Source organism: Trachurus trachurus (genome assembly GCF_905171665.1).
Source record: "Trachurus trachurus genome assembly, chromosome: 12".
Lineage (NCBI taxonomy): Eukaryota > Metazoa > Chordata > Actinopteri > Carangiformes > Carangidae > Trachurus > Trachurus trachurus.
This window is the reverse complement of record NC_139908.1, coordinates 14,091,415-14,119,089: the sequence shown is the minus strand read 5'-3', so window position 1 is coordinate 14,119,089 and position 27,675 is coordinate 14,091,415. Positions and strand designations below refer to the sequence as shown.

The 27,675-nt window shown below is 42.6% G+C and overlaps 1 protein-coding gene across 4 annotated transcripts in view; it reads right to left on the bottom strand.

The window, feature by feature from the left end:
- Positions 1 to 1,930: 1,930 nt before the first annotated feature.
- The window catches only part of LOC310994755 (mediator of RNA polymerase II transcription subunit 13-like), a 78,180-nt gene continuing 52,435 nt past the window's right edge, over positions 1,931 to 27,675 (bottom strand). The window contains exons 5-31 of one of the 4 annotated variants that reach the window (XM_083983557.1): positions 18,982 to 19,127; positions 18,175 to 18,381; positions 17,116 to 17,280; positions 16,531 to 16,687; positions 16,324 to 16,428; positions 15,202 to 15,852; positions 14,582 to 14,795; positions 13,864 to 13,942; positions 13,634 to 13,755; positions 13,278 to 13,374; positions 12,878 to 13,095; positions 11,513 to 11,691; positions 10,282 to 11,210; positions 9,810 to 9,989; positions 9,445 to 9,674; positions 9,121 to 9,319; positions 8,509 to 8,797; positions 8,160 to 8,412; positions 7,868 to 8,056; positions 7,537 to 7,760; positions 7,256 to 7,398; positions 6,609 to 6,767; positions 6,275 to 6,439; positions 5,788 to 5,945; positions 4,564 to 4,728; positions 4,245 to 4,354; positions 1,931 to 3,799 (exon numbers count right to left, since the gene is read on the bottom strand). In XM_083983557.1, the coding sequence (XP_083839683.1) occupies positions 3,667 to 3,799; positions 4,245 to 4,354; positions 4,564 to 4,728; positions 5,788 to 5,945; positions 6,275 to 6,439; positions 6,609 to 6,767; positions 7,256 to 7,398; positions 7,537 to 7,760; positions 7,868 to 8,056; positions 8,160 to 8,412; positions 8,509 to 8,797; positions 9,121 to 9,319; positions 9,445 to 9,674; positions 9,810 to 9,989; positions 10,282 to 11,210; positions 11,513 to 11,691; positions 12,878 to 13,095; positions 13,278 to 13,374; positions 13,634 to 13,755; positions 13,864 to 13,942; positions 14,582 to 14,795; positions 15,202 to 15,852; positions 16,324 to 16,428; positions 16,531 to 16,687; positions 17,116 to 17,280; positions 18,175 to 18,381; positions 18,982 to 19,127 (5,866 nt within the window). In that variant the 3' untranslated portion in view covers positions 1,931 to 3,666. The remainder of the gene's footprint in view (positions 3,800 to 4,244; positions 4,355 to 4,563; positions 4,729 to 5,787; positions 5,946 to 6,274; positions 6,440 to 6,608; positions 6,768 to 7,255; positions 7,399 to 7,536; positions 7,761 to 7,867; positions 8,057 to 8,159; positions 8,413 to 8,508; positions 8,798 to 9,120; positions 9,320 to 9,444; positions 9,675 to 9,809; positions 9,990 to 10,281; positions 11,211 to 11,512; positions 11,692 to 12,877; positions 13,096 to 13,277; positions 13,375 to 13,633; positions 13,756 to 13,863; positions 13,943 to 14,581; positions 14,796 to 15,201; positions 15,853 to 16,323; positions 16,429 to 16,530; positions 16,688 to 17,115; positions 17,281 to 18,174; positions 18,382 to 18,981; positions 19,128 to 27,675) is intronic. The other 3 variants (XM_083983558.1, XM_083983559.1, XM_083983560.1) reach the window with 3 other exon arrangements.

Genomic DNA, 27,675 nt, shown 5'->3' with positions numbered 1-27,675 from the left:
TCCTTTGTCCAGTCTGTAGGCCATTTGGCTGCAGTGAAGCACTTGGCAAGCCAGATAACAGGTGAATGGCCATGGTCTAATAGGCCATCTGTGGAAAAGACATTGCAGTCAATTAAGAGTCCACTTCCTCCAGTTGTGATGGCCATTAGACAGCCCTACCACGACAAGTGACTCTTCAGTGGCTTTTACTCTTCAGCTGCCCGTTCCTTTTCATTCACGGTGTCCTCGAGCTGCCCAGTCCCTCAAAGACTGACTTTTTGTCTAGTTTTGTTGTCCACTAGGCTTTTTTTTTTAGGTTCTATAGAAACGCTGTTTTTCCGAGGATTTTATGTGACCCTGATGGTCAAACAGAACCTCCTTTACTACCTCTCATGTCCTCACATATTCTCCCCTAGATCACACAAAAGGAACACAGCTCTTACCTCGGCTCAAGAGGACATCCTCTAGAATCATTACATACACACAAAGAACTAATTTAAAAGTCCTTAACATTTGTTTGACTAATGCATTTACTATTTTTCATATCTAGTCCTTCAGAATCCCCAACACACACACACACACACACACACACACACACACACACACACACACACACACACACACACACACACACACACACACACACACACACACACACACACACACACACACACACACACACACACACCCCTTAAGAGAAACAGTACTAGGAGTTTGTGCTGGTGTGACCCAGGGCTTCCAACAGCCTTCATTCCTAATGTGAGTTACAATAAGGTCAGGTTACAATAATTGACTTTATGAAACGATAAACAGACGCTCTATTTGAAAAGTGCCTAAAGATAATTTATGTTTGGATTTCGCGCTCTACAAATAAAAATTGACTTGACTTGACTGATGGGGCACTCCTGCCATGGCTCTGTGCCAGCTAGGATTTTTAACACTGACCCGAGCCAACTTTTTAATGTGGTAAAAGTTAATTTATTTTTTTTCCATTTTGTTTCTATTCTTTCTAAAGGAATTAAATCAGCTCTTTGTTCACACTGGTGAGCTGAACACATGTTTAAAAGCTGGACTAGCTTGTTGAACAGGAAGAGCAACAGCTGGGTGACACTCACTCGAGAGCACAGATGATTATTTTCATTTGCTTCAATGAACTAGTCAGTAAATGTTGTTCTTAGTCAAAGAGCAGGATATCGTCACATTCGGTCTTGCTCACGAGGGTGGATGTAATGTTTATTGTTGTGGCCAAGCCTCAGATGTAATCTCTGTGGGTGTTATAAAATGGGAGGCAGGTGTCATTCACACATTTTGACAATGCAGTGTAGTAAAAGTCTTATCTTTCTCTTCACACATATGGCACTGTTAAACTATGTTTGTTCTTCCTCCACCCTGAACTCACCACATTTCATGTCTGGAAGTTTACAACATCCACCATGTAGTTTCTCACTACAAAATCCATATATCATTATTTTTAATTACATTAGGAAGACAAAGGACGGATCACTCAACTCCTTGGTAACTGAGGGAATATTTTCCCTCTGTTATTTTCTGACTATTTAAGCTGGGTCCAGGTTGCAACATCATAATACAGTAAAGACTTTGTATTAAAATAGTAAAGAAAACAGAAATATTGTTAGCAATAGAGCACATTTAATATAAGATTGTCATTATTTTGATGAAATCTTTTAGATGAATTTTAACTAATATATGTAGTATAGTAAAATATATATTTGCCTCTTAAGTATGACACACTGTATCATCAGCCACAAGTACCTCAAAAATGTATTTAATAGCATTACTCAAGAGTAAATAATATTTTGTTTAGACCCACCACTAATTATATGTATTGTATTTACCAAATAAGTGGTGACCACAGTGAAAAACTGAAAATATACATATACAGGCTGAGGTTGGACGAAGAGAGGAAACCAAACACAACATCATTTTCAAGAGTTTTAATAATTTACTAAAAAAAGAGTGTAAAAGTAACAGATCTCTGCCACTAAAGTGGATCTGTTTGATATTCAAAGTGATGAGAGATGTAACAATTTTTTTGCAAACTTGCCCTTGTCTGTACATTTGTGTACACTTACTTGGCAATTTCACCTCTTGACTGTAATTAAATGAGTTTTGCGCCATATACTATATATCAAAAAAGCTCACAGCAAAAAAATACTTTGATATGAATCACTTGAAAGTAAACCAACCAGCATGAAATGTACAGCTTTAAGAAAATTCCAAAAAACACAGCTGAAAAGTGTATATACAAACATGCTAGGAATCTAACAAAGAGCAGACTGAGTGAAGCTGAAGAAACAGGCCTTTCTAATGGTTTGCTTGACATCATTTAGGAGAGCCAATGAAATAAAGCATCATTCTTAAATATTTAATTACCTTGCAATGTTCAAATACCATGGTCTTCTATTGCCTATTTCAAGTTTTTTAGCAGAAGAGGAACACTTTATAAATATACAGTATACTGTATCTCCTGCATCAATTAGTTTTAATTTAAACATTTAAATAAAAAGCTAAAATGTTCAGTATCTGTAGAAAAAAAAACAGAACAGAACTCAAATGCATTTTCTTTGATAAATGTTCATACTGTGTCCATTTGTGAAGAGATGGTTGAATCCATCACCCTTATCATTAAGTGCCTGCTTGGAAGAGGTAATATATATTTATGTATATACATATATATCAAATTCTATGACATGATATAATTTGTATAAATATGGCATCTTTACAATTGCATTAAAATGACAAATTTTATTTCAGATCCCAAGACAATTAACAGTCAATTGGGAAAAAAGGCCTTGTTTAAGTTTCTCATTTTTTTGTTTTAAATATTAAAAATAAGTCTCAATTCTTTGCAAATGTATGTCTTACATTATAAACAACATGTCTGTCTTAATTGGTCAAATATTTCCCATTGTGTTCTTATCTAAACACTTTGGAAGGTGAGGAAAAAGTGCCATTATCAAATGCTCCCTCTTTGGAGTAAATTAGGACGTTTGCCCCTTTCAGAGTAAAGGTAAAAGTTTCATCAACCAACTGCAAGTCCCAAGAAGCTCAACAGTGCTGTTCTGTACAAAACATGTAAAAACACCATTAACACATTAATCGATGTAACAAAGCCATGGGTTTGTGTTGTCATGCCATTTTGCTGGTTGTACAGTATGGAGTTATGAGGCCCTGCACAGATGTCCCTTTTCACAGGTGAGGATGTGATGTGAGATTCGTAGAGAGCTTCTGTCATCCACAGATGCTTCAAATGCCACTGACAAGTGTGGCCCACGTGGGACATAATGCTGCTTTGATCAGGAGGATAGAGTCAACATTGTGATATGTCAGTAAAATGGGCATAGTTGTATAGATCCATCTGTTTCTCCCTCGGAAAGCACCATAACGGGCAAAAGAGCCAGTTTTGAAGGTACAAACTGGATTTGCACGGTGTCGCAAGTTATCTCAAGTTATTTGTTCAGAGCGTTTCTCTCTTCTCATTCGTTACATTCCAGGCCCAGTAGAGTCCGACTTGCCCCCGTCCTTTATTTGGCCGTTAAATCCACGTGTATCCAAAACAATGGAAGAGTTCTGGTGCTCTCTGGTGCCCAGAAGGAGGAAGCGTAGGCACACAGGAAATGAAGGTGACCATCAGCCCCCTAGAGTTGTCCTTGAAGTCTCATGCAGCTAAAGCATGTTCAGGATGGCATTGTACATTTGGATCAGTACGGCCAGGTGGACAGGCAGGCAGGATTGACGATCTTGGGTGGCAGGGGTACACGTCAGCCAGGAGAGGGCGTTATACTGCTCCAATACAAACCTGTGTTTGAAAAATACACCATTTTATCATGAGCTATTTGCACAAAATTGCTCCAAACTCTTTGACAAATACTTAAATGATTTATGATCTAAAGGTCTATGAAGAGTTTGCAACTGATGACAATTTTAAAGCAAATAACGGCACTTGTAAATATTCTGTTATTTTGATAATATGCTAATTGACATTTTTAAAGTTATTACATTCATTTTTAATTCATTCATTGAGTTTTTCACCGTACCAGATATTGTACACTAGACTCATTTTGAGAAAATTAATGCTATTTGATGTAAATTCATCATTTAGTCTTTAAGAACAGAGATTTTAAATTATGACCTGCATTTACTCCGTAGCTACTTGAATAAACCACATACTTGTGAAATTGTACTTCTTCTGCACAGCAGGTGATGAAGGAAATCTAAGAGGACGACATGTGGTAAGTGTTTACCTGAGCACATCAGAGGTGGTTTTAGAGTCTAAGGGGTGAGGGGTTCTCTTAGTCTTGTCTGTCACCAGCTCATCTGACTGGGCTATGGAGATGTGGTGGTGGAGAGACGCCTGAGGTGAAGGAGAAAAGAGCACAAAGTCAAATGATGAAGGCTGCTTACTGTAGCTTGAGTGAGTTGCTTCCTTACTATTTAATCACATAATTACAGCATTTCTGCATGAATTCTTGATCTTTTCATCTCTGTATATTTTGCTCTCAGATCAAATGAGCTTTAAAGTCACTCGCCCACGCACTTACACACACACAGTGTTTTCAGTACCTTGAGGAATAGTGGACACTGGCTCTCGGCCTGCGGGCACGAGGCCCAGAACCAGTGAGGAAGTCCATTTGCTTGTGCGGTGGAGACATAGTAACCCAGAGCCAGCGGCTGCTGCTTCAGCTCCTCTGGTGGATTGTCCCTGGACAACAAGCGCTCTCCTTGGCTCTGTACACACAGGAGAGGTCGCCAGAAATTAATTACAACCTTTGCTGTGATCCTCACAAATCCTGGGTCATGGCCCATGTCACTTATTCATTCAAGCATCTTTCAGTTCTGAGCATCTGCACAAGCACGAGTGGGTTGTTTTCCTTCAACAACAAAATGTGCTCATGGTAACACATGAAAGAATGAAAAGAGTGCTGCTCAAAGTGGTTATAATCATTAACAGTGCATATGTGTGTCACAATGACAGATCATCTGTGGCTTTAGTGAAATTCAGTGATTACCACAGCAGATATTAATTCATTACCTACATTTTGAGTTCTGCTTAAACCAAGATGTCAAGTCAAATATTTCTAGGTTACAGTATGCAAGCATTGGAGATCAATATGTTACAGTATGTTTTAAAGTATCGCCACAGCAAACGTCTACTTTTATGAGGTGATGTTTTTTTTTATTTGTTTTTTTCATTAAGTCAAGATGCATGCCAAGAACATTGTGCAAAAGGACAACATGTGCATTTGGCTGTTCCCAGAGTTTGTCAGTACTGTATGTACTGTAAAGTGGTTTAATATAGGTTGTCAACACTCTTCTTATTTGCCTCCAAGACAAATTCCTTTGCATCCATTTCACTTGGCAAATGGCAAATTCTGATTCACGCCTGATAATATCAAGTGCAGAGTGTCACTGAAGACTGCAGGGGAGCGGTGGTTCGCATACTTCAAAGCACAAAGTCCTACCTGACCCTAAAAAGGAAAGTGTTTACTTTCCACCAAATTAGGCATATGATAAGTTCTAACATGAATTCTGACTCAGATTAATTAGATAGATCAAACAATCTCTATGATAGCCAGGTCTAATTAAATCCTGTAACCTCCTTGTTTCTGTTTAGACAAATCAGCAGAACTGGATCTTCTTTAAAAGCAATGATTAAATGGTACAGTGTAAATATAGTAGTATGCTTTTTTCCCATGTAGTTTGGGGAGGCATGCTATTTTGTTTCTTTGTTACAGGGTGTCATTAGCTGCAACCGTTGGATGTTTTTTTTTTTTCCCCCTGACTCACCCTGGTGTGCTGGAAATGTGAACCCATTCCCATCCCGGACGGAGAGCCAGGTGAGGGCACGGGAGAGGTGTTGGGGGAGGGGTGAAGGTTGATCAGCATCATGTCCTGGCCAATGTCGTTCTCCAGTTCGTCAGGGAAGGGCAGATCAAACATGTCATCTGAGGAACAAATAGAGTGTGAGCACAGATGCGGTTAGTCTAACCTGTTAAATGAACAATGACACCTGTCCAGTCATTTTAAACATTGACTGAAATGATGGTTCTTCAATTGATATTCCCATCTTTCATTCACAGATGTAGTCCAGGTCTGAAACTTCATCATTCTTTGCACAAGCTATTTGTGATATGATGTGACTGTGATATTGGTGAGATGGTTTTTTGGCACAAAGATGCCCCCTGCTGGCAAAAAAATAATATATCTACACCATTTTTGAAAAAAGGATTTCAAGCAATTTTATAACCATTGTTATTATCCTGCTGTGTGTTACCATTATTGTCCTCCGTAGGGTAGGAGCTGGGTGCCAGCTGTGTAGTGGCCGAAGTAGGGAAGACTAAGATGTGTGTACAGGAAGCATCCTGAGGGGTGTTCAGCTGCGAGGTCTGCAGATTCAGAGCAGTGCTGCGTCCAAACACCGAGCCCATGGTCACTGCATCTGGACACACACACACAGATACACAGCAGCACAGGTGAGGAGTCTATTTACACAATTCTGCTATATTGTGACATGACATCCAATACTGTTATCATCATAATTTTAACCATAAACACCAGCACTGGCATGAACATCATTTATGACAGAGAGAGTGGATTGGCCGACTAACCAGGCATGATCACAAAAGATCCCTGTGGCTCCATGGCTACCAGGCAGGCACTGAGGATCGTAGGAGAGTCCGTAGCTGAGATCCCACACATACGACAAGCCTCCCTCAGCTGGCGCCCTAATGAATGGAGGGAATGCTCCCCGAGGAGCGAGCTCCAGTCTGGTAGAGTCAGATGGTGGGAGGTGCACGAGACAGACAGGGAAACAAGATAAAAGTAGAGACATTTAGAGAGAGAAGGGATGAGACATTAAAAAGCTTTTTAATGTAAACACTCCCCAGTTCATTTTATCTGTTGTTAAAACTCTTGAATTAAACTCAAAAACATAAAATGAGAATGGAAAAATGACGCTTAAAGCCAGAAATAACATCTTAGGAAATAAGGATACTGAGCCTACAAAACTTGAAATGAATTACAGGAATCTTTTGAGGGGTGGACTGACTTATACAAAAGGCAAACATAGTATCACACACTGTATGTGCAGATGCGTCTAAATGAATACTGAGGGAACTGGGTTAAAGGACACAAAATCCACAAGAGTTACTTTTACTCCCCAGTGTAGCACTTAGAGAAATAAAGTGATTATGAAGTAATACAAACAAGCAAAAATCAGCACAACCCTGGTTTCTCCTGAACTGAAGTGGCTCACCTTTTAGCTCGCCATGTCCCAGTCTGCCTAAACGACCAATCACAATCCTCCATGGCAGTGAGGTCATCTGAATGATGCCAATGCACCACTCCCACAGCTTCTGTAGGCCCATCTTCCTGGCTGAAACTTTGGGACGTCGCGCCCTGAAGTAAAAAAAAAAACAAAACAGAAAACAAACAATGAAATAGTTGAAGAGAGCTGAGATTTAGTATGTAATGTCACAAAAACAGAAAAGTCAAAAACACTGCACAGGAATCAGGTCATAAACATCAGTTTCTCACCTGTTAGGGACATCAATGTTGATAATACACGTCTCCAGGAGCTCCCCCTGTTGGTCTGTGCAGGATACCAGGATCCAGCGCTGGTCATGTGATAGGCAGTATCCCACATAGAGCACATTGTACTTGGGAGGAACCTCTGCCCATACCTCTCCTTGTTCTGGCTGCTTGGGACGAGTTGGACCAAGGATGAATGGAGGACAATACATCTGCAGTGGGCTTGGATGCTGGAGGAGGGAATTTCAAAAGTTAAATATAAATTAACAATGACATGAGTACTAAAAAATAATTCACAGGCTACAATTACACAATAAGTTTGTTTTGCTATTCTCACCTCTGGACCCTTTAATACACAAGTGACAGTGGACACTGGTCCAAAACCAGTCAGGGACTTGATGTGTGTTTGCTGGGGCAGCAGACGTCTGCACTGGGAGTAGCAGGAGAAAGCCATGGAGCGCAGGTGCTGTAGGTACAAGTGGCTCTCACCACTGGCTGGTTGGAGAAGATACTGGCATGACACCACCTGGGTAAGAAAAAAACAAAAGAAGGAAATAACAGATGGTGATGATCACAAGAGAAAGAGTGAATTATCTTTAATCCTTGTGAGGAATGAAGTATCTCTGTACCTGTAGCACCAGTGCAGGTCTCATCGTCTCAGGCAAAGTCTGTAGCATCTCTGTGTAGCAGCGGAGAAGCCCCAGTAGCCAAATGCTACCTGCCTCTACCTCATCCGTCTCTTCTTCCTCTCCCCCTTCACTTCTCGCTGCACTTGAGCTGAGAAAAGCATCCACTATGTAAATGACAATAGCTGGTGGGTTGGTGTGGCTGTCCATGGAGTCAGCCACAGTGGGGATGCCAATTCTAGCCTGCTCTGCAGTCCTGAAAGAGAGCGCGAGAAGAAAAGGAGTTGGACTAGTTCAATTGTGTGGGACAAAATGCTAACAGGTGATTTCTAAGCAGTAAATCAGGTCTTACAGTTCGGGGTTTTCTGCTGGTGTGTTAGCTGGTGGCGTAGCACTAGAGGTTCCCTTAGATTCGCCGGCTCCTCCTTGAGTCGTCTCCCCTGACTGGCCCGAGGTCGCTCCGGTCGGGGTTGGATCGTTCGCTGAACTGACAGTACCTTGAGCTTGTTCTCCATCAGGAGCCCAAGTTTGAGTCTGCCCGGAGGGGGCAGGCTGAGCTGAGGACGCGTTGTTTACAGGAGGCTGGGGTTTGGGAGGCAGCAGAAGACTGCTGTCCAGAGGCAGGTCTGCCAGCTGTGGACCTGAAGGGAGGAAAAGAAGTGTCTTTCATGAATTCATGTTAGGGTCCATATATTCTTTCTTTCTTTCTTTCTTTCCTTTTTTCTTTCTTTCTTTTTATTTATTCCAGCCAAGTCAATTTGACAATATCATAGCAAATCACAACATTTTCTTATTCCTTGGTTGGAAGGGAGCAGGGAGAAGATACATATATATTATATTATATTGCCTGCCCCTCACTCAATATCTAATTATTCTAGTAATCTGTCACTGAGCAATAGTCTTACCATAAAGTAGACAAAACAAGCATAATAACCACGAAAAAGAATAGAATAGATATTCTCACCTAGCTGCTGCTTGCAGGCATAAGCGTAGAGTTTAAGTTTGCTGAGGTTGTCGGTGTGCTGCTGTCCCGCCCAGGGTCCAGTCATCCACTGGTCCACATCCAGCTCTTCAAGCTTTTCTGGCTCCACCTCTTCACCCACACGCACAAGGCCATCCCTGGACACCTTGGCCAGAGGACGATGTTTCCCAAGGCGGCAGGTCTGGAAATAGAGTCAGGGACACCTTTTAGTTTCTAATTACCGACATTTATCATTCAATTGAATACTCTTCATCATGATGTGAATATGTTTTAACCCTACTCTTGAATCATAATCCGATATCCTACCTCATAAACAGCGCTGAGCTCCTGGAAGAAGGCCCGAGCTGCCGTCAGCAGAGACGGGCTATTGGGGCACAGCACCACGTAGGCCACATCCCTCTGCCCTCCGTAAGGCTCCAGCAGCAGCTTTTCCCAGAAAGGTAACGCCAAAGGAGACAACGCCAAGAAGTCCCTCTCCCGGTCATAACCCAGTAACACTGGAGGTATGGGCAACGGCTCTGGTGACTCCTCCGAACCTTATATAAATATAGTGACATTTTTAGTTTGCAACAATCCGACAGTGACATCCCCGTGGGCTCAATATTATCACTTCAGAGAGGTACAGGAGTGCCGGTAACAGATTCATTTATGTAAAGGTTGTGTTGACTCACCGTAGGAGCCTCTCCCTGCCATCTTATGGAACTGCTGCCAGGTGAGCGGACCCTGAACGTGTTGGATGTTTTCCCAGGTCCGTCCTGTTCTCTTCTTCTGGATGGCATCCTGCAGGAAAGGCTGCAGAGACAGCAGCATACGAACCATATCCTGGGATGACAACATGCTCATGTCGACCACTGTGGAGGTTGGCAGAGAGACACACACACACACACACACACACACACACACACACACACAAGTACACACACACACACAAAGGGAAACATAAACAGGTGAACACATGTTAACGAGATCCTATACACAAAAAGAAACAAATAAACACACAAAACACATTAATACATAGTTTAGATAACATAAAAGCAGTTAAAACATAAAAAAAATAATATTCCCATCATAGATTTTACATTGTGTAAAATAACACTCAATTTATGGGAGTTGACGGAATATATCAGTCAGATCCATTCTTACCGTTAGTGTGAGGCCAGGAGTGAAGGGCTGTACTTCTGACAACAGCTGGATCTACTTTCCCTCCTGTGGGGTTGTCCACATACTGCAGCCCCTGTTCCAAGGCATTGTAACACTCCACACAGGCATCGCTCCCGTCTGCCCACTGCTTTTCCGACATCCAGCTTTGCAGCAGCGCCCCTTTGCGGCCATGGCAAGAACAGCTGAGGGGGAGGTGCAGTGACGTGAGGGAGGAAATGGGCTGGGAGCACTGTTCCCGCAGGAGGATCATGACAGACGGAGAGGCAGGGGCTGCGTCCTGAGGCCGCTTGGCCCTGGGGTCGCCCATGGTTGGGTCTCGTCGGCAGAGAGCCAGCCTCCTCTCAGCTGCCTGGCCTACCTCCGAAGTCCTACCGTAAATATCCAACTCATCCTCCAGGAAGAGGCCCGTGCCGTGGGCCAGCCGCCGGTTTACAATGGCACTGAAGCCACACATACAGCGGTACTGATCTTCGCAAGTGGAATCGGGGATATACACCCCCACATCTGCTCCTTTGACATTCATATTGCAGGCACAGATACAGCAGCTGTCAAAGTTGCGATCCTTGAAAACGTTGAGGACAGAGTCTGAGAGGAGGAGGATAGAGTACAGGCTGTGGGCCTCGGGCAGGGAGGGTCCTGGCCGAGCTAGGGGGTCCACAGAGCTGAGAGGCAGGCTGGTGGAGGGAGTAGAGGCTGGTGAGCTCAGCTCCGTACCGTCCTGCTTCACCGAACCCTGCCCGGAGCTCGCAGCATTAATGCCCCTTGGTGTACGAGGGGTTCTTGGAGTTGGCACGGAGAAGCGGGGAGTGGCAGGGGACGGGAGGATACCAACGGTGGTGCTCACAGACGCAGTGGTGGCACTCATCTGGCCATACTCCTGATCTGTGAGAGTGTTGACACTGGGGATGTTTCTGGAAAAACCACATGGAGGGAAACAAAAACAGAAAAACACATGGTCAGATAGACAAACAAGATGATTGGAACTCTCTGTGGAGCAGATCTTGGAGGTCATGCTTCTCCATAAACCCAGACAGAGTGAAATCCTTTGAACTGGCTGACATTACCATACTTAGAGCACTACACTCTTTGCACTGAGGCTAAAAACTTAACTTTGTATACAGTATTACTCCTTCAGAGACCACATACGCCAGCAGACCCCTTTTAAAAGCCTGAGTAAAAATGTATTTTACGCTTTTCAAATTTGACTACTCACGTGTAGCCGTCCCTGATGAAAGCGGTATTCTGGGGATGCATGACTGTGGGGAAATGCTCCATTTTGGGTAGGAGGGCCCACGATGGACGGTAGTAACACTGCTCAGGGATCTTGAGTGGTGGTAGACTCTGGCTGGGTAGGCAGGACAGTGGAGCAAACATGGAGGAACCTATTTGCGGCTGGATTGGGAAGAAAAATGTAAATTTGTAATTTACAGCAGTAACAACAAGCCGCACAGAGTATTGTTACAAAAAACACAGCCACTAAATACAATACAGAATATTTAATTTAACTAGTGTCAGTGTCTTGCTACTAGATGATAATGATATCTTATATTTTTCTTGTTTTTTATCGTCAACAAATTAGCAGATTAATGCACATTAGTGCTCTGATGATTATGGGAGGTTTATGTGGAATTACACTCTGCAATAGACGACACTAAAGCAAACTGCAGTGCCCAAGCTCACTGTAATGAGGGCTCACATCACCCTGAGCAACAGTGTGGCGCAGTGATGCAATGGAGCTCTATGGCACAGAGCAATAAGCTGCTCATGCCAATAGTTTTACAGTAATTGTTGGTTTTGTTTTTACTTGCCACAGTGCTTAGGCATCCTGTGTTCAAATTATGTGCTGATGAAATTATGAAGCTCAATATGTGTCACTCACATTATCCACAGGTTTGAACATCGTACTGTATGCTATGTTTTAACTGCCAAAGAAATGTCACATAAGAAACAAAAATCCACAAAAAAAGACTTATAGTGTGTTAATGTGTCCAGAGTTGGTGTTCATGAGCTGGCACTGGCGATATGGATATTCCCCAAATCATGACTCTTATTTACAGAATCTATAAATGTTAAAGGCAGCAGTAAAACACAATAAAAATCTTTTTGTGTAGCCTGTAGCCTCCAATGCCAATAAGATACCTGGATACAATTAATTCTAATGTTTCTGTTTGCATGTTTTACAATGAGTTGCACACAAAAAAAAGGCCTGTTGTTTGGAGGAGCTTGTTGTTTTGTGTAAATGAGCAGATGCACCTAATAGTAGCCATAGGTGCATTCTGCTATAATTAGCATTACCCAGCTCACAGAGCCTGCAGTCAGTACAGATGTCTGACTCACAACATGGAGATAGTTAATTAGCGAGCTACAGGTATTAGTGAAACGATTCCAGCATGATATGTGAACTTGAGCAGCTGCTTAGTCGCGAGCTGCAAGTTAGTCAGCACGGATTTGCAGCGACTTCCCCTTGATGATCGGATTTATGTGGATTTAAGCAATTTGTGAAATTAATTAACCGGAAAGTTATGCTTTTATATTTAAATGTGCAAGATGTGCTGCTGCTTCGGCACTGATTCCTCACCTTGATGTCGTCCTGCCTGGGACTGGCCATGCTCTCATCCATCTCCATCCTGTTTTCTGTAAGTTGCGTGGAGGCTAAAGGCAGCGGGTGGTCGGCTGCTCCGCTGGGTGCAGGTGGCTCTTGGCTCGGCGTGTCGCGATATGTCATGATGGGAGAGAAGGCCGGATGCTGCTCTAGAGAGGGCGGGGTGGGAAACATCCGCTGGAGTTCTGCTACTGCTGAAAGCAGACAGAAATGGAGAGAGAGAAGGCAGAGACACAAAGTTGTGATTTACCATTTATAATAGGATTCAAGAATTATCATCGCAATTCCCCCCAAAAAACAAAGCTCCAGTCAGATTCCTCTGAAACATATTGCATTAAGATTTTACAAGTGCTAAATAAGCATCAAAGAGACTCACTTGATGGATAAGGTACTGCAACTCTTCCGTCCTTCCCAAGAGGCCGATCTTCTGTCGACACCGGCAGCTTTGCTGAGTGCTGGTTGGGGTAAACAGTCTACAAATTATTACACATAAGATTGGAGGATCAGTTTTATTCAATGCAATATTCTGTGCTTCAGAATATTGAAACATAAAACACACAGGATGATGAGAAAATTATACTTAGATCTAATAGCAATGCCTGGAAACTGGAAATGCGTTTATTTTTCTCTCATGCTAATTTAATGTGTGCCAAAGCCGCTGTGGAAAAGTAATTTCATATAAAAGATGCTCACACGCATAGTGTATATAGCACGTAAACCATGATGTCTCACCCCCAGCTCATCCTCATCTTCATCAAATATGTTGTCTAGGTCAGAGATGTTGACCACCAGATCTTTTTCTCTGGTCAGGGAAGGATTGGCTTTGGCAGCTCCGTCATCTTGACCTGATTCATCTAAAACAACACAAACAATTTTTTACCCAAATGCTCAAGTATACTCATGACACACTTCAGTTTGTTATATGTTTGAATATGATGTTGATGGCAGTGGCAGTGTCACACCTGATTTTGGTGTTGAGTTAAAAATGGACATAGCATCTTTCCCATCAGGCAGTGCTCCATTGCTGGTGATTTCTTCTCCCTGGTGGAATAAGAATATGATCAGTTCAGTTCCAGTGTAAATCTTTAAAATGAAAAACATAGAGCCCCCTTTTTAGCAGCTACCGTGTCAATGAGATTCCACATCCCCAAATTGTGAAGTTTGAAGTAAGAAAGATAAAAGTATAAAGTATGTGCATTTAAAAGGTATGAGAGCATTTGTACTGTAGTTCAGTCTGGGATATGTGATTTTTTTTAACCACTTGGGGGCAGCAGAAGTCAGCTGCAAAGACAACACTTAGACAAATGATCACTTTTAAGGTTGATAAGGTTAATATGTTAGCAAACAGCTGCCAGTTTATACATGCGGCAACATGAAAATGAATTCATTATGCATTTGGTCTGCAGCTATATTAAATCTTGTATCCAAAGAAAAAGCTTCCTGCTGCAAGTGGAAATGAAACTGACATGTGATCAGAATAAATCAAAACAGCGTTTCAGTTCAGGTCAGTTTCAGGTCAAAGACATGAAACTCACTCTAAAGTAGATCTTTTTTGCTGTGAGTTCATTTCTATAACTCCATCTTAATTAAGTCGTGTGGCCCATATTACTATAATACAGGAATTTTGATCACAGGCTCTTTGACTGTTTTCATTTTTTTAAACTATGTGTGTTGCCTTACCTTGGCCTTCTTGCTGGGTTCTCGCCCTTGGCCCTTTAATCTCTTGGAGGTGGAGAAAGTGTACTCGATGTCTCCTTCCTTAAAGTCGTAGGGATCATCCCCCGGCTCGCGCAGTGCCTCCACGCCTGGCTGCTGGAACAGGCCCAAAGTGTGGATGTGGTCCCTCACCCTCTCCTCAGAGATTTTAAATCTCTTGAGAGTCTGTGTGTACAGTCTGGAGGAGACGAGGAGACAAATTGCGATCAATGAATCTGTGATAGCAGTAGCGGTTCATTCTCCCTGTGCTGCTCATATTTCATATCTAATCTCACATTTCCAGATTAAGTTAGTTGCTTTTATTGAATGTATCAAACATAGTAGCTTGAGTAGTACCTGAAAAAACCCATCTAAATCCCCATAAATCACATTCTTTTTATACTATATATACATTTTTATCATACATGTTTCATATATACTTTAAAATACATACAGTATTTTGTGTGTAGTATGATTATGGCTCTGACAGCACTGCCCAGTGTTTCAAAAAGAAAATCTATATTCTTCATTACTACATTCCTTGCTCTTCCTCTCCACATGTAACGAACATTTTGCAAAACACTGTCACTGTGTGTCTCCCCTACCTCTTTAGTGGAGCTGCTTCACTGACTGCCTCTGTCTTCACATCCTCTAATTTATCAGAGGGGAGTTCAGGGGGGCTGTAGTCAGTCTTATCAGTTCTGGGAGTCCTGAAGCCTCTCCACCAGCCAGCCCCAGTCTCCCTCTGCTTCAGCAGAGCTGTATACACAGCTGTCTCGCTGGTAATCACTCCCAGCCCTGAAGCTCCGTCTGGACAGACAGGCATATCCACAGGCCCCTCCAGAACCTCTGGGTCCTGCACCCGGGGGTGTGGACTGAGCGTGGGAGGAAGTGGCGACATCGGCGAATGGAGAAGGGACTCCGGGGTTTTCCTGGAGAGCGGTTTGGGATATTTGCAACTTGGCAGAGCAGCCAGGGGCTCCAATGGTGGCTCCAGTGCCACAAGTCCCCCGAGCTGGGGTCCTCCTGGCGAGTCCTGTTCCAAAGGGGTTTCCTGTGTGACAGACAGACGGTGGTGGAAGGGGATCATGGCTGGCCTCTTGGACTGTTTATCAGCCTTTTCTGCCTTGTCACTGGTCTTGTGTTTGGGCACTGAGGGAGGGTACAATGATGGGCCAGAGGACTGAGAGGGGTTGGCACTAGTCTGGACGTTGGCAGTGGATGTGGTGGTCTGATTCAGCTTTTGCTGCCGCAACCTGTAACACAGTCAAGCAAAAACAGAGTTAAGACACAGTATATCCTAGATTAAAATACAGTTAGGCTGTTCCTCAGCTGATCCACAGAGGCAAAATATTTTCTAATTCAGTCATGACTTAGGCGTTACTTTAATATCATAAAAATGGAAGTCCTTGAGCTGCCAAGTCATCCATTTTTCTTTCTTTCTTTCTTTTTATTTATTCCAGCCAAGGCAATTTCACAATTTGACAATATCATAGCAAATCACAACATTTTCTTATTCCTCGGTTGGAAGGGAGCAGGGAGAAGATACATCTTATATTGCCTGCCCCTCACTCCATATCTAATTATTCTATATAGGTGAAAAAAAATCTCTTAACAAAGTCTTACGTGGAAGCTGATGATAAACACGCTTACTGTATACTGTACATAAACTGTAAGTACACTGTGTAACACTGTTGTTGAACAGCTTGGCTGGAGCTCTGTGGTACCTGGAGCAGCTGCAGGGTGCTCTCGCTCCCAGATCGTTGAAGTCCCATGTGGTAACTCCATTTGGCACTTCCTTCTTGGGCGTCACGTCAGATGGCGGATTCGGGCTGCAGAAAATAAAGGGGTCCATGAGGGCGGCAGCTCAACTGCATCATTGCACTTCAATGGTAATCACACCAAACAGGGGAAACAAACTTGCTTTAACTTACACGTGCTGAGGCTGGTTGAGATAACACTCCCTCCAGGCCTGATGGACCACCTGACAGGTAAGCTTCTTCCCAGAATGCTTTGGGCTGATGCTAGCAACCCCCATGCTGCTGTCTGGTGTGGGGACACTGGAGACGGAGGTCACAAAGCCACTGTCCGCTGAGAAAAAGAGTTGTCGAGAGTCGATGTTAGGATACAGAACTGACTGTTTGATTTTCAGTTTCCTCCAAACACCAAAAAACCATCTTCATGTTGTTGATATTAACGGAAAAGTCTTTCTGCATAGACACAATTTTACATTCAAATGCAAGTTCAGGAATGAATATGACTCATTCATTGCATATTTATTTGTATTTTTATTAGTCAATAAATAGTATTTCCCAAATCTAAGGCCACTTAAGCAGCAATTATCTGTCAAACAATTGCTCCAAATAAATTATTGTGCAGTAAAAAGTTTATTGATAAATTACTTTTATTACTTCTTTTTTTTAATGCATTTCAGATAATTTTTCAACATGTCAACAGGTATGTATGATGTGATGTGATGTGATGTGTGTGTGTGTGTGTGTGTGTGTCTGTGTTGCTACCTGAGCAGGGCTGCTCTGGGGACGTCGGCGGTGTGAGCGGCACGCTGCAGTGGTTGGGCTCCCTGTTGAGGCCCAGAGCTACAGGAACAGGTGGAGGCTGCTCCACTGGTAGGTCCCCCTGGGCGATCAGCACAAAAGCAGCTGGGTAGGTCATCCTCACTCCACCTGGGAAGATGAAAAAGGAGGACGTTATTTACGGTAACGAAACTAGAGGGTGTGCGTGCTGCTCACTCTTAACTGTCAAAAGACGGTGGGAGTCAGTGAAAAGGAGCGGTAGTTATTTTTTATGATGCATCGCCCATAGATGAATTATTGTTGTTAAAGATAACATCATAACATATTTTCTAAGGAAAAATTATAGATTCAGCAGTCATCTCCAATAATTGCTGGCAAGTACAGCGGCTATGAAGTATAAGAGATGCACTTGCTCTATATATACTGATGTGATCGTACATTTTCTCTCACTGCTCATATAAAACATCATCTTAAATCCCTTTACACTCACGTCTTGACTTTAATTTCAGGCAGCAAACACTAGACAGGCTTTCCTCTTTAGATTTAAAAGCCACTGGTATCCATGGGAGTTTTGATTTTAATCAGGTCAAACCAATGCTCTGGGATCAGACTGATTAGACAAAGCTGTTAGAGTAACTCCCTGCGGCTTTTTACCACGACTCCACTATCTTTCCTCCCTGTCTCTCTCCTCTCCACTTTTCTAGTTATTTCCCCTTTTTTCCGAAGACCGCGAGGATCATTGCAGTGAAGGTACAATTCAATAGCACTCCCAACCACTAATACCCCAGCTCTATACTCCTGGGAATACACTGTACATGGAGATCAAGGTTAGTCAATGATCCATGTTTGCTTTACCAGAGCAACATGACCCTGGTCTAACATGTTTTTGTTGCTCATCTCCTGCAGAAAAGATCTATTATTATGTGTCACTGTGTTATTATAAAATATTACATGTTTTAATACTGTTAAAGTAAATCCTGCTACTGGATATACATTTTTCACCTTCCACAAAGTTAACGTAAAGCCACGAAACTTTTTCCATACCTACGATGACCTCCACCGCCACGTGACAGTTGCGATCATAGGCCTGACTTGCTTCCTCTTTTTCCTTCTCTCCACTTCCCTCTTTTTGCGGGAGCACCATAGGGTAAAAGTAGCTCCAGTCCTCCATTAGCTTCCGTACCGCTGGCTCGCTCATCTTGTAGGCCTGACCCGTGAGGGTGCCGCTCAGACCGTACGGACTCAGGATCACTGCAGACAGAGAAAACAGATAAGAAAGAGAGAAAGTGTGTTTATTGTAAAGACACACAGCAAAGACACACATAGAAGGGCTTATAGGTAAATAAAGGTAGTTACAATACAGGTACAAAATCAATTTATGACAATTTATAACAATGTTGAGGTATATTTCTGCTTAACTTCACTTCAGAAGGAAATATTGTATTTTTTACATCACACGTCATATTTTCTAACAACTAGTTTTGTTAAAAAAGATTTGACATCCAAAATGGAAATTATATAAAAGAGGTTAACAGTATATATTTAAAGGAAAGTAAAATACAATATTTTCAATGAAAGCCTTTTATGTGTTATGTAGTATTTATACAGTATATTGTGGTAATGCTACTTTTACTGAAGTAAATGATGTGACTGCACTGCAGCTTCCCCCACTATTACAGTAATTTGCATGTTGTGTTCTGTACAATACAGCACATTTGTATTATAGATGTCCAACAGTAGTGTAATACATTTCTGGCTGTACTTTGCTGCGGTGCATTTGCAGTGATCATCACTCTTATTTTGTCCTGTGTACATAAACCATCAACAAAAACAATGGGTTTGTGGTATTACCTTGCACTGGTGTGATGGAGGTCTGCGCGAGACGGATGTGGTTTTCTGTGATGTGGTATGCAGGCTGGTGCTGGGCGATCTCCACGCTTGTGCACACGTTGCTCTCCCCGTGGAGGAAGAAGGAGAAGGAACATGATAGGTGCTCGCTGGGGACAGAAGACGGCAAAGGTTCAGATCATGAGACCACAGATAGACAGACACAGACAGTACAGGGATGTGGTGGAGGTGTGTGTGTGTGTGCGTGTGTCCTGTTGTGTGTGCTGTGAGCAGTTGCAGAGAGAGACGTGAACGGATCCCTCAGAGCACCAGCTTGTGCACGACATAAAAACAAATTAAATGGCAATATGAGTTTGCACTGTCAGACAGACAAACTCTCTTTGTCCATTTTAATTGCGTGTGAATTAACCAACACAACTATAAACATAATTGAACTGAGATTTAAATTGAATTGAAATTACATTTAATTATGTTCAACTTCAGATTAAATAAAACCCTCGAATCAAATCTATTGAAAAACAAATGCGCACCGTGAATATGCCAGTCTTTCAGGCAGCAGCGTGACAAATGATGAGTGCTTTTCTCCAAATAGCAATTTAGAGAGCAGACTCAGAATGTGTCTTTGTAAAAGCCTCGCAGATCTCTACCTACATTGATCATCTTCATCATTTCCCACATACGCTCCTTATTGCAGGTATAAATCCTCATTTGCTTATGACTGATTGTAGTGACTACATGTTTACATATGCAGTGCTCTCTTTATTACAGGGCGCCGGCACAGTTCATCATGCATTGCTCTTTTTTTAATCACGGAGGAGTAATTGTCTGGGCCTTATTACAATCTATATACCAGTGGGCGGGCTGGACATCATTAACTATCATCGGCTTCTCTGATGTATATTTTTAATCTATAAAGCTCCTTACCACCTTGGTTTATATATATCAGACTGACAATAAAGTCAGCAGGTACTGTAATCGCCTTGTGATTACCCTGCTGCCTATGCAATATCTCCTTTGCCCTGAGGGAGCTGGACCTCCATTTGAGCCGTAATGGATCATCAAATTCAATAAAATGGCCAGTTCCACAGTCACTCATGGGCAGAACTGAACACAGCCATGAGGGAGCCAAATATCATGCAGTGTTAACCGTGACGGCCTCCAGGTGGCGCTGAGTGCACCCAAAGAGACACAGGGCCAATTTCTCTGCCTCATAAACATTCCTGATGCTCCCAGAGAAAAAACATACCCTCATAACAGCAGGTGGTTTGAACACAGGTCTGCACAATCACAGGAGGAAGAGCAGAGCTAAAGCGCATACATATGCATGCACGAGCCTGCAAGAAAACAGGGACGAGAGTGCACGTCGCTTTCACACCTACAGGCACTTGCACACACACACACACACACACACACACACACACACACACACACACACACACACACACACACACACACACACACACACACACACACACACACACACACACACACACACACACACACATGTACACCCATACATGGCACTGGTCCATCATCTCAGCAGTTTGCATCTCTTCAAAACATGAGTCAAAATGCTTTCAATGTCACCGCCCTCCATCCTTGTCCTCAGTGCATCATTACACCATAAGAAGAGCTATATATAGCTGCATAGGGAAGCTCTGGGGAACAGCTGCAAGTCAAGAGTACCAGTCCAACTAACTGCCATGCACATTATCAGCACACAACCACAATTTACATTCAAGGAATTTTTCGGGTCTTAATCGCAAAATGCTCTAATTATCCTCTGAGTATTAAGTCGTGAGCCTACATGGATAGAAACAACTACGGGGTACTTAACATATGTAAGTTAGTAAGTGTTTTTGTTAGTATTATTTTTATTACTGTTTTGCATTGGCTGGCAGAATAGCTGTTTGCTTGGCAGATTGATTTTCTGCACATCGCTATATTAGACTTCCTGTTCTGCTCCTACTTACAGCCTAACAACCCTGCACAGATTACACAAGGCTGTGAAATGAAGCATCCATTAGTATTTATTTCCCTCTCGTGTTGATAACTCATGTTTATATTGTTATTATATATTTTTTATGAGATGTGTGCGTACTGAATGGGGCTGATGTGTCTACAAAAACACTATACCCCCCAGACCCCTCATAAAACCGCCCTGGCCAAATAGCAGGGAATCACTGTTGGATATCCACACTGCTCTCTTTGTGTCTTCATCTCATCTTTCTCTGTTTTAAAAATCAGGCTGCGATCCAGCAGAATTCCCAGGACCCCTCAGTATTTCAGCTGAAATGACTGCATGCTAATATACTGTAGAGCTGTTCGCGTCAGTGCTCCTTATTGATTTTACTTTATACATATATGTTACGGGAATGCAGAGACGGAGGCTACGGATTGTAAATGATTCAGTTTATGTTGCGGCAAAGCGGAAAGTTTTGCTGGGTAAACAATTACATTTGATAAACTATACAAGCAATCAATCTAACTACTAATTAATGTGCAATAATTATGAGCTAAGATCTATTATGACTGCAATAAAGTGCAATTAAATGTGAGTCAGGGAAAAGCAGAACTACAAAAAGAGCATCAAACTGTAGGCTGACGCAGCTGGGAGATTGATGCTCCCTGTCCTTTTACAAAGGGCATTTTCCTGCACAGTAAGCGGGTGTGAGTGTGTGGACACACTGGGCTTCTTGCATCCTCCGGGACATTTGTGCAGTCGGCAAGCGTGTGTGTGTGTGTGTGTGTGTGTGTGTGTGTGTGTGCGTCTGTGTGTGTGTGTGTGTGTGTGTGTGTGTGTGTGTGAGAGAACAGCGGACAGAGATGTGAGGCAGCTGTGTGTGCTGGGCTGTATGAGTACAGGTATTAATAAATGAAGAGGAGTGATGGCTGAGACTCGCCTCAGGGCTGACAGTCCTGTTGAGAGATAGAGAGAGGAGAGGAGAGGAAAGGAGAGGAGAGAAGGAAGGGGAGAGTGGGAGGGGAGGGTGGTTGAGAAAAAGAAGTGAGAGTGAGTGAGAGTGAGAGGAGGAAAAAAGAGGACGAGCAGAGTAGAAAAAAGACAGAGATGGAGACAGAGTGAACACTAGAGGTAGAAAAATTAAGGAAATGCTGGAATAAGACTGAGACAGAGGAGGAAAATAGAAGGATGGAGAGGAAATTAAGAGGACAAGGAAAGAAAGATACAGTATAAAAATGAGGAGTGAGAGCAAAAGGAGTGAGAGAAAGAGGAGGAGGTGAATAATTCAGTGCCACGCACTGCAATTGCTGCACACATATCGATGAGATCAGAGTTTTAATGGGTGGCTACTGAGCACAATTTTATGGCGAAATCAATCAGGGGATGTAGAGCCAGAGAACACACAGACACATCACATGCTATCCTAATGTGTGTGTGTGTGTGTGTGAGGGCGAGAGAAGGGGGGGGGGGGGGGATGACTGTATCTATTTCATTTGGCTTCATACGTCGATATGTTCCTGCACTTTTATGCAGCATAAATTCAGTAAATGTTACAATATGTGCGTATATGCATGCAGAGGATACAATGTACGCAAATAAACCCACTGAGGATGAACACATAAATAGAGTTCATCATACTGTATGCACATCTGAATGTCACTGTAAAATGTGAGAATGGACTGAGTGTTGAGTTCATGTGACAACGTGTGTCTTTTCACCCAGTCACAATGCCACCAGCCAGGCAGCAGGGGAGCTGGTTAATGTCTGACATACACCATGGACTTGACACACGCGCATGTGTCACACACTAAAAAACAATGGTTATCTCGGCTGTCGTTGCAGCTCTGGTGCCTAACCCAGTGGGAAAAAAGATAAAGAAAGATGAGATTAAAGGAGATGGAAAGGAATAAACAGTAAAAACAGCTGTGTGCAAGACAGACGCACAGATCCTCTGTTTCCACTGTTACAGGCATCTAAAGCTCAAGATCTGATAACTGTATTTAGAAATCATTAACTACAGTCGTATGCACTAAGCAGGCATGATAGCATTTTTCTAAAGATTCCCTCAGATCTGGAGGATTAATCTGCTTAATTTGCAACTTAAATTCTCAGTCTTCCACCACAGCAGCACTATTACGAGTTATCTTCATCCTTCTAGCTGCCGAACCCGTCCTACACAATCTGAGCACACCTCTTGGAGACACAAGCCTGTAGACACAGCTCTGGTGTATGTGGACTGATGCAGAGGATGTTTATCCTCTTGTAAGCTCTTGTGAGCATTATGTATACACAAGCTCCCAAAGTCCTTCTAGTGCATTGGCACAATAACTTTATTCCATACAAACAAATCCTAACAAACACACTCAGGCTTATTCAGGTGTTTGCAGGTGCATGCATACGCTTCTGCATGCATGCAGTCACACACCACTATTAACTCAGGCATAAGGGGAAGTCAGTCAGCTTGATGTATTATTCAGTGGCCCCCAGTGGCTGGCTTTCGCCAGTGTTGCTATCACAATGTTTGTGTGCTCAAACACTGCTCCAACTATTTATATGGATTCACAATGGAAAAGTGCCATGCTCCAAGATATGTGCACACTCACTGCCCTTTCTATGACTGACAAAGGAAAAGGAAGCACAGAAAAATATCAGCCTTCTGCAGCTGACATTAGTTTTATTGTCATTGTTGGAGGAAAAAGCCGAAGTCGCTAACCTGAGTGAGAGCATCACTTTGTGCTACCACAGGCTTTTACCTTCATGTCTGTGGTTCTAATTAAAAACGAGGAAAAAGATCTGTTGGTAGGCTGTTGCTGTGATGTATCACCGTCCTCTCTATTGATCTGTGTGTGTTTTTTCTCTCTTCTGCTTGCTCTCAATGTTTTTACCAGGTAATATTAGAAATCTGCTTTGTGTCTCGAGGGAGGCTCAATACACATGTAGAGCAACACCTTTCAAAGGAAAATGCAAATATTTCACTAAACCAAATACAGTATTTAACAAAGTACTTGGGAGTGAGAGGGTTGCCTCCTGGGATCCTCTTAATGTACATGTAATCCAATGATCTCTATTAAGGCTGTTTTACTACTGACAAACTGAAGCACAAATAACTAGAATATCAAGATTCAAAAATGGTATTGTGATTATTAATGTACATTTTCATTTCATTTCTGTAGCAGTGGTTTTTAAACTGGACTCCTGGAATGAGGCAGCAAATATCAGAAACTGCAGTAGCATGGTCAACCACGCAAATTACTCAACCACAAGTTGGTTTTGAGTCCACTGACTTCCATGATAGAAGTATGTAGAAATAACTGAGTCTTATGTCTAATGTCTCATCAATGGTGGTCAGGACAGAAGTGCCGAAAAGACAAAATAAAAACAGCAATTAACGAATTAAGCCAAACTAAAAAATGTTAAACATATTTCAGTAAATTTTCCATGCAAAAGTTTTCGTGTAATTTGAAAACTAATAAAGAAACAATTTTTCATATCCACATAAAAAAATACAGATTTCACTCTAAATGTATATATACTGTGAAAGATTGAAAAACGTTTTAGTTTTCTTCCATTAAACTCGTCACATCAGCTCTATCATCATGTTTTGCACAACAGTTCTGAATGAAGATGAGGAACAAAGAAGCACGTGACTTTCCTTCACTCATTACAACTGAGAGCTGCAGTTTTTCAAGGTCTTGAAAGCCCTGGGGAAAATATTTAACTAAACAAACCAATATGAAAAAAAATTAGCTCTGTGGGCATTTTTTTAATTACACTTTTTATATTTGGCTGTTTTTCTTGTTTGAAATGATTTTGTGTCTAGTGGTGATGATTTAGTAACATGGTTGAACTAAATATTGTTTATAACCATCTACTTCCCCACCTCCCCCTGCACAGATTCATTTACTTTGGGAAAAGTAAAAATATACAGAAAATCTTGACATCGGTAGATTTATCACACAGGTCCGATGCAGAGGACAGAGGAACGGGAAAATGGGAATGCCTTTCATATTTTTTTGTTGTTTTTATTTCTGGAGATTCTGTGACCTTGTTCATCTGGCCTAACACCAAATGTGTGTTGCCTAGGAGATGGCTAATATCTCAATGTCACTGGTCCCTGAGGAGAGGAGAAGAGAGGAGAGGAGAGGAGAGGAGAGGAGAGGAGAGGAGAGGAGAGGAGAGGAGAGGAGAGGAGAGGAGAGGAGAGGAGAGGAGAGGAGAGGAGAGGGATGGAGGAGGAGGAAAGGAAGAGGAGTGTGTTAGAAAACCTATTCTGTCAGGTCAAGTAAGGATTTCTGAGATTTTGAAGTAGTTTAAACGAGCAGTGCAAGTTGTTTTTGTTTCATGGTCAAGCACCAGAGGACATCTCTGTTACGCTGTAAAATGTGAACATTATTCATGCATATGGCCATGAATGCAAATGCGAGCACCTAGATTAACAAATATACTGTGTACTGTACTTGGCATGCATAGAACTGACTGAACTAATGAGAGAGACAGGCTCTAATACCTCCATTCATCCGTCTATCGTAATGATTAATTTATGACCCCCCACCTTCTCTGATCCCCACCTCCCTACCACACACACTGAGCCTCCTCCCTGCTCGTCCTCCCTCTCTCTCCCTCTCCCTCTCCCTCTCTCTCTCATGCCTCTTCTCTCACACTCTCTCTGTATCCCTGCAACTCTCTAGCTCTCTTTCTCTCTCATGCTCCCCTCAGCGTCTGATGCAATCCGTTACCAACCCAGAGTGCTTTCCTCCCATTCAGACACAAAGAGATGCGGGAGTGCTGGGTTGGGGAGAAGGGGGTGTGGGTGGTGGTGGTGGTGATGGGAGGGAGGGAGGGAGGGAGGGAGGGAGGAGGCGGGGTGGGGGGGTTGGGAATCTTCTCCCTGGATGTGCCAATCCTCGCCATGCCCGGGGACACATACAAGATAAACACCAGATAAGCCTGACAAAGGCAGCAGCGCCAAGGAGCAGGAATTGGCACGAGTGAGGGGGCATGGCATGGTTATTAGCACTGAAGCGCCCCCTGTTGGGGATGAAAGGCACAGTGTGGGAGTGAAGAAGAGACAAAGGAACTGGTTACAGCTGAGGCAGGAGGTCAGTGTATGCCTAACTGAGCAATGTTCCCTCATGGCACGAAAACACTGATGGCCAGGGATCATCATCTGCAGGAGTTCTTAGGTCTCACACTGTCAATTGTAAGGGCAACACTGCTATTCTGAGCACAAGGGGTGGTATGTGTATGTGTGTAAATGTGTGTGGGTATTTAGGATTGCATGCGTGTTTGCATGTGTGCTGGAACCAAACAGTGGAGATATGTGAAAAGAAAAACCTGCCATGCTTCAATTGCACACGCTGTGACACATGCAACAGCTGCAGAGCTCCACTAAAACAATACCACGGTGCAGCCGTCTACACAAGATTTGCGTTTATTAGCGTCTGCGTGTTGAAGAATATTTCTCTCTGTTTCTTTTTTCTTTCTTTTTTTTCTCCTTCTCTCTTGCCTTTCCTTCCAGGATGTTCAATAATTCACAGACAGTACAAGTCAGGATTGGCTCAGCAGGGGGCGTTCCAGCTGGCAACATATTCATACGGCGCAGTCAAAGTGATAAGGAATTACATGATGTACGAAAGGGGCGCACACATGCAAATCACTGCACACGCTCAGACACTGGGGGTAATTTCAGATGCAGAAGCTCAATACCCAACATTTGTCTCTATGCATACAGTATGTGCGCACACACAATGAGGGACTGATGTCTTCACACGTTCCTGCACCGACCCAAACGTTATTATTCTCTACTACTTTGTTTGAATCATTCTCCGTAGCTCTTTCTCTGCCAGTGACTCACCCGTTTATTTAACAGCGTTGGTCATATTTGCAAATGCTTTCTTTTTTTTCCTTTTCTTTTTTTCTTTACTTTAATCTCATAAAAGCAAAGTCATAGCCTTTCTAATGGGCTAATTAATGAGCAACCTTATACCTGGAGCAGGATAATGTGTCCGATAAATGCACACAGAGACACAGAAAATCTGTAAAACGATGTCACAACCTCTAAAATAAAAGACAAAGAGGGGGAAAAAATAGTCAAAGTTGCCATACATTACCGTGTATAAGCTCACCTTTAATTACTGTAAGTCAATATACAGGTTATTATATTGCCTGTGGTTAGGTTTTGAACCTCCCCAAGAAAGCACAACATTTGTCTGAACTCCTTGTTATTGATTCTAAAAGTCAATTGAAATCTAATGGAGGGAAGAACAAGTTCCTGCTAAAATATCTTCCCTCCTTTGGTGTTTGTATGATGGAGGTAGAAAACCCTGTTTATTACTTTAGTCCAAAATATCCTATAGTCTACTGTACAGTAGACGTTATCGGAAAGAAAGCCAGTGACCGAGTCGAGTGCTCTGGAGGGGGTGTCAGGCATAAGTAAGTAAGTAGATGTTGATTTGGGTTGAGATCTAGTGAGTGTTAACATGTGATTCGCATCCTTTTCACCATCATTAAAACATTCAGTGCATGCTGTAAGATCTGCATGCATTATGGTTCACCACTCATTACATTTTTACCCCTGTTTGTTTGTTTGTTTGTTTGTCAGCAGGATTATGCAAAGTAGCCAGTAGGTACTGTATGGTTTGTGCTGAACTTGGTGGAGGAACGGGTCACAGGCCAGGGAGGGGCCCATTACATTCTGGGTCAGATCCAAATCATTTACTATGAATTTTATTCTC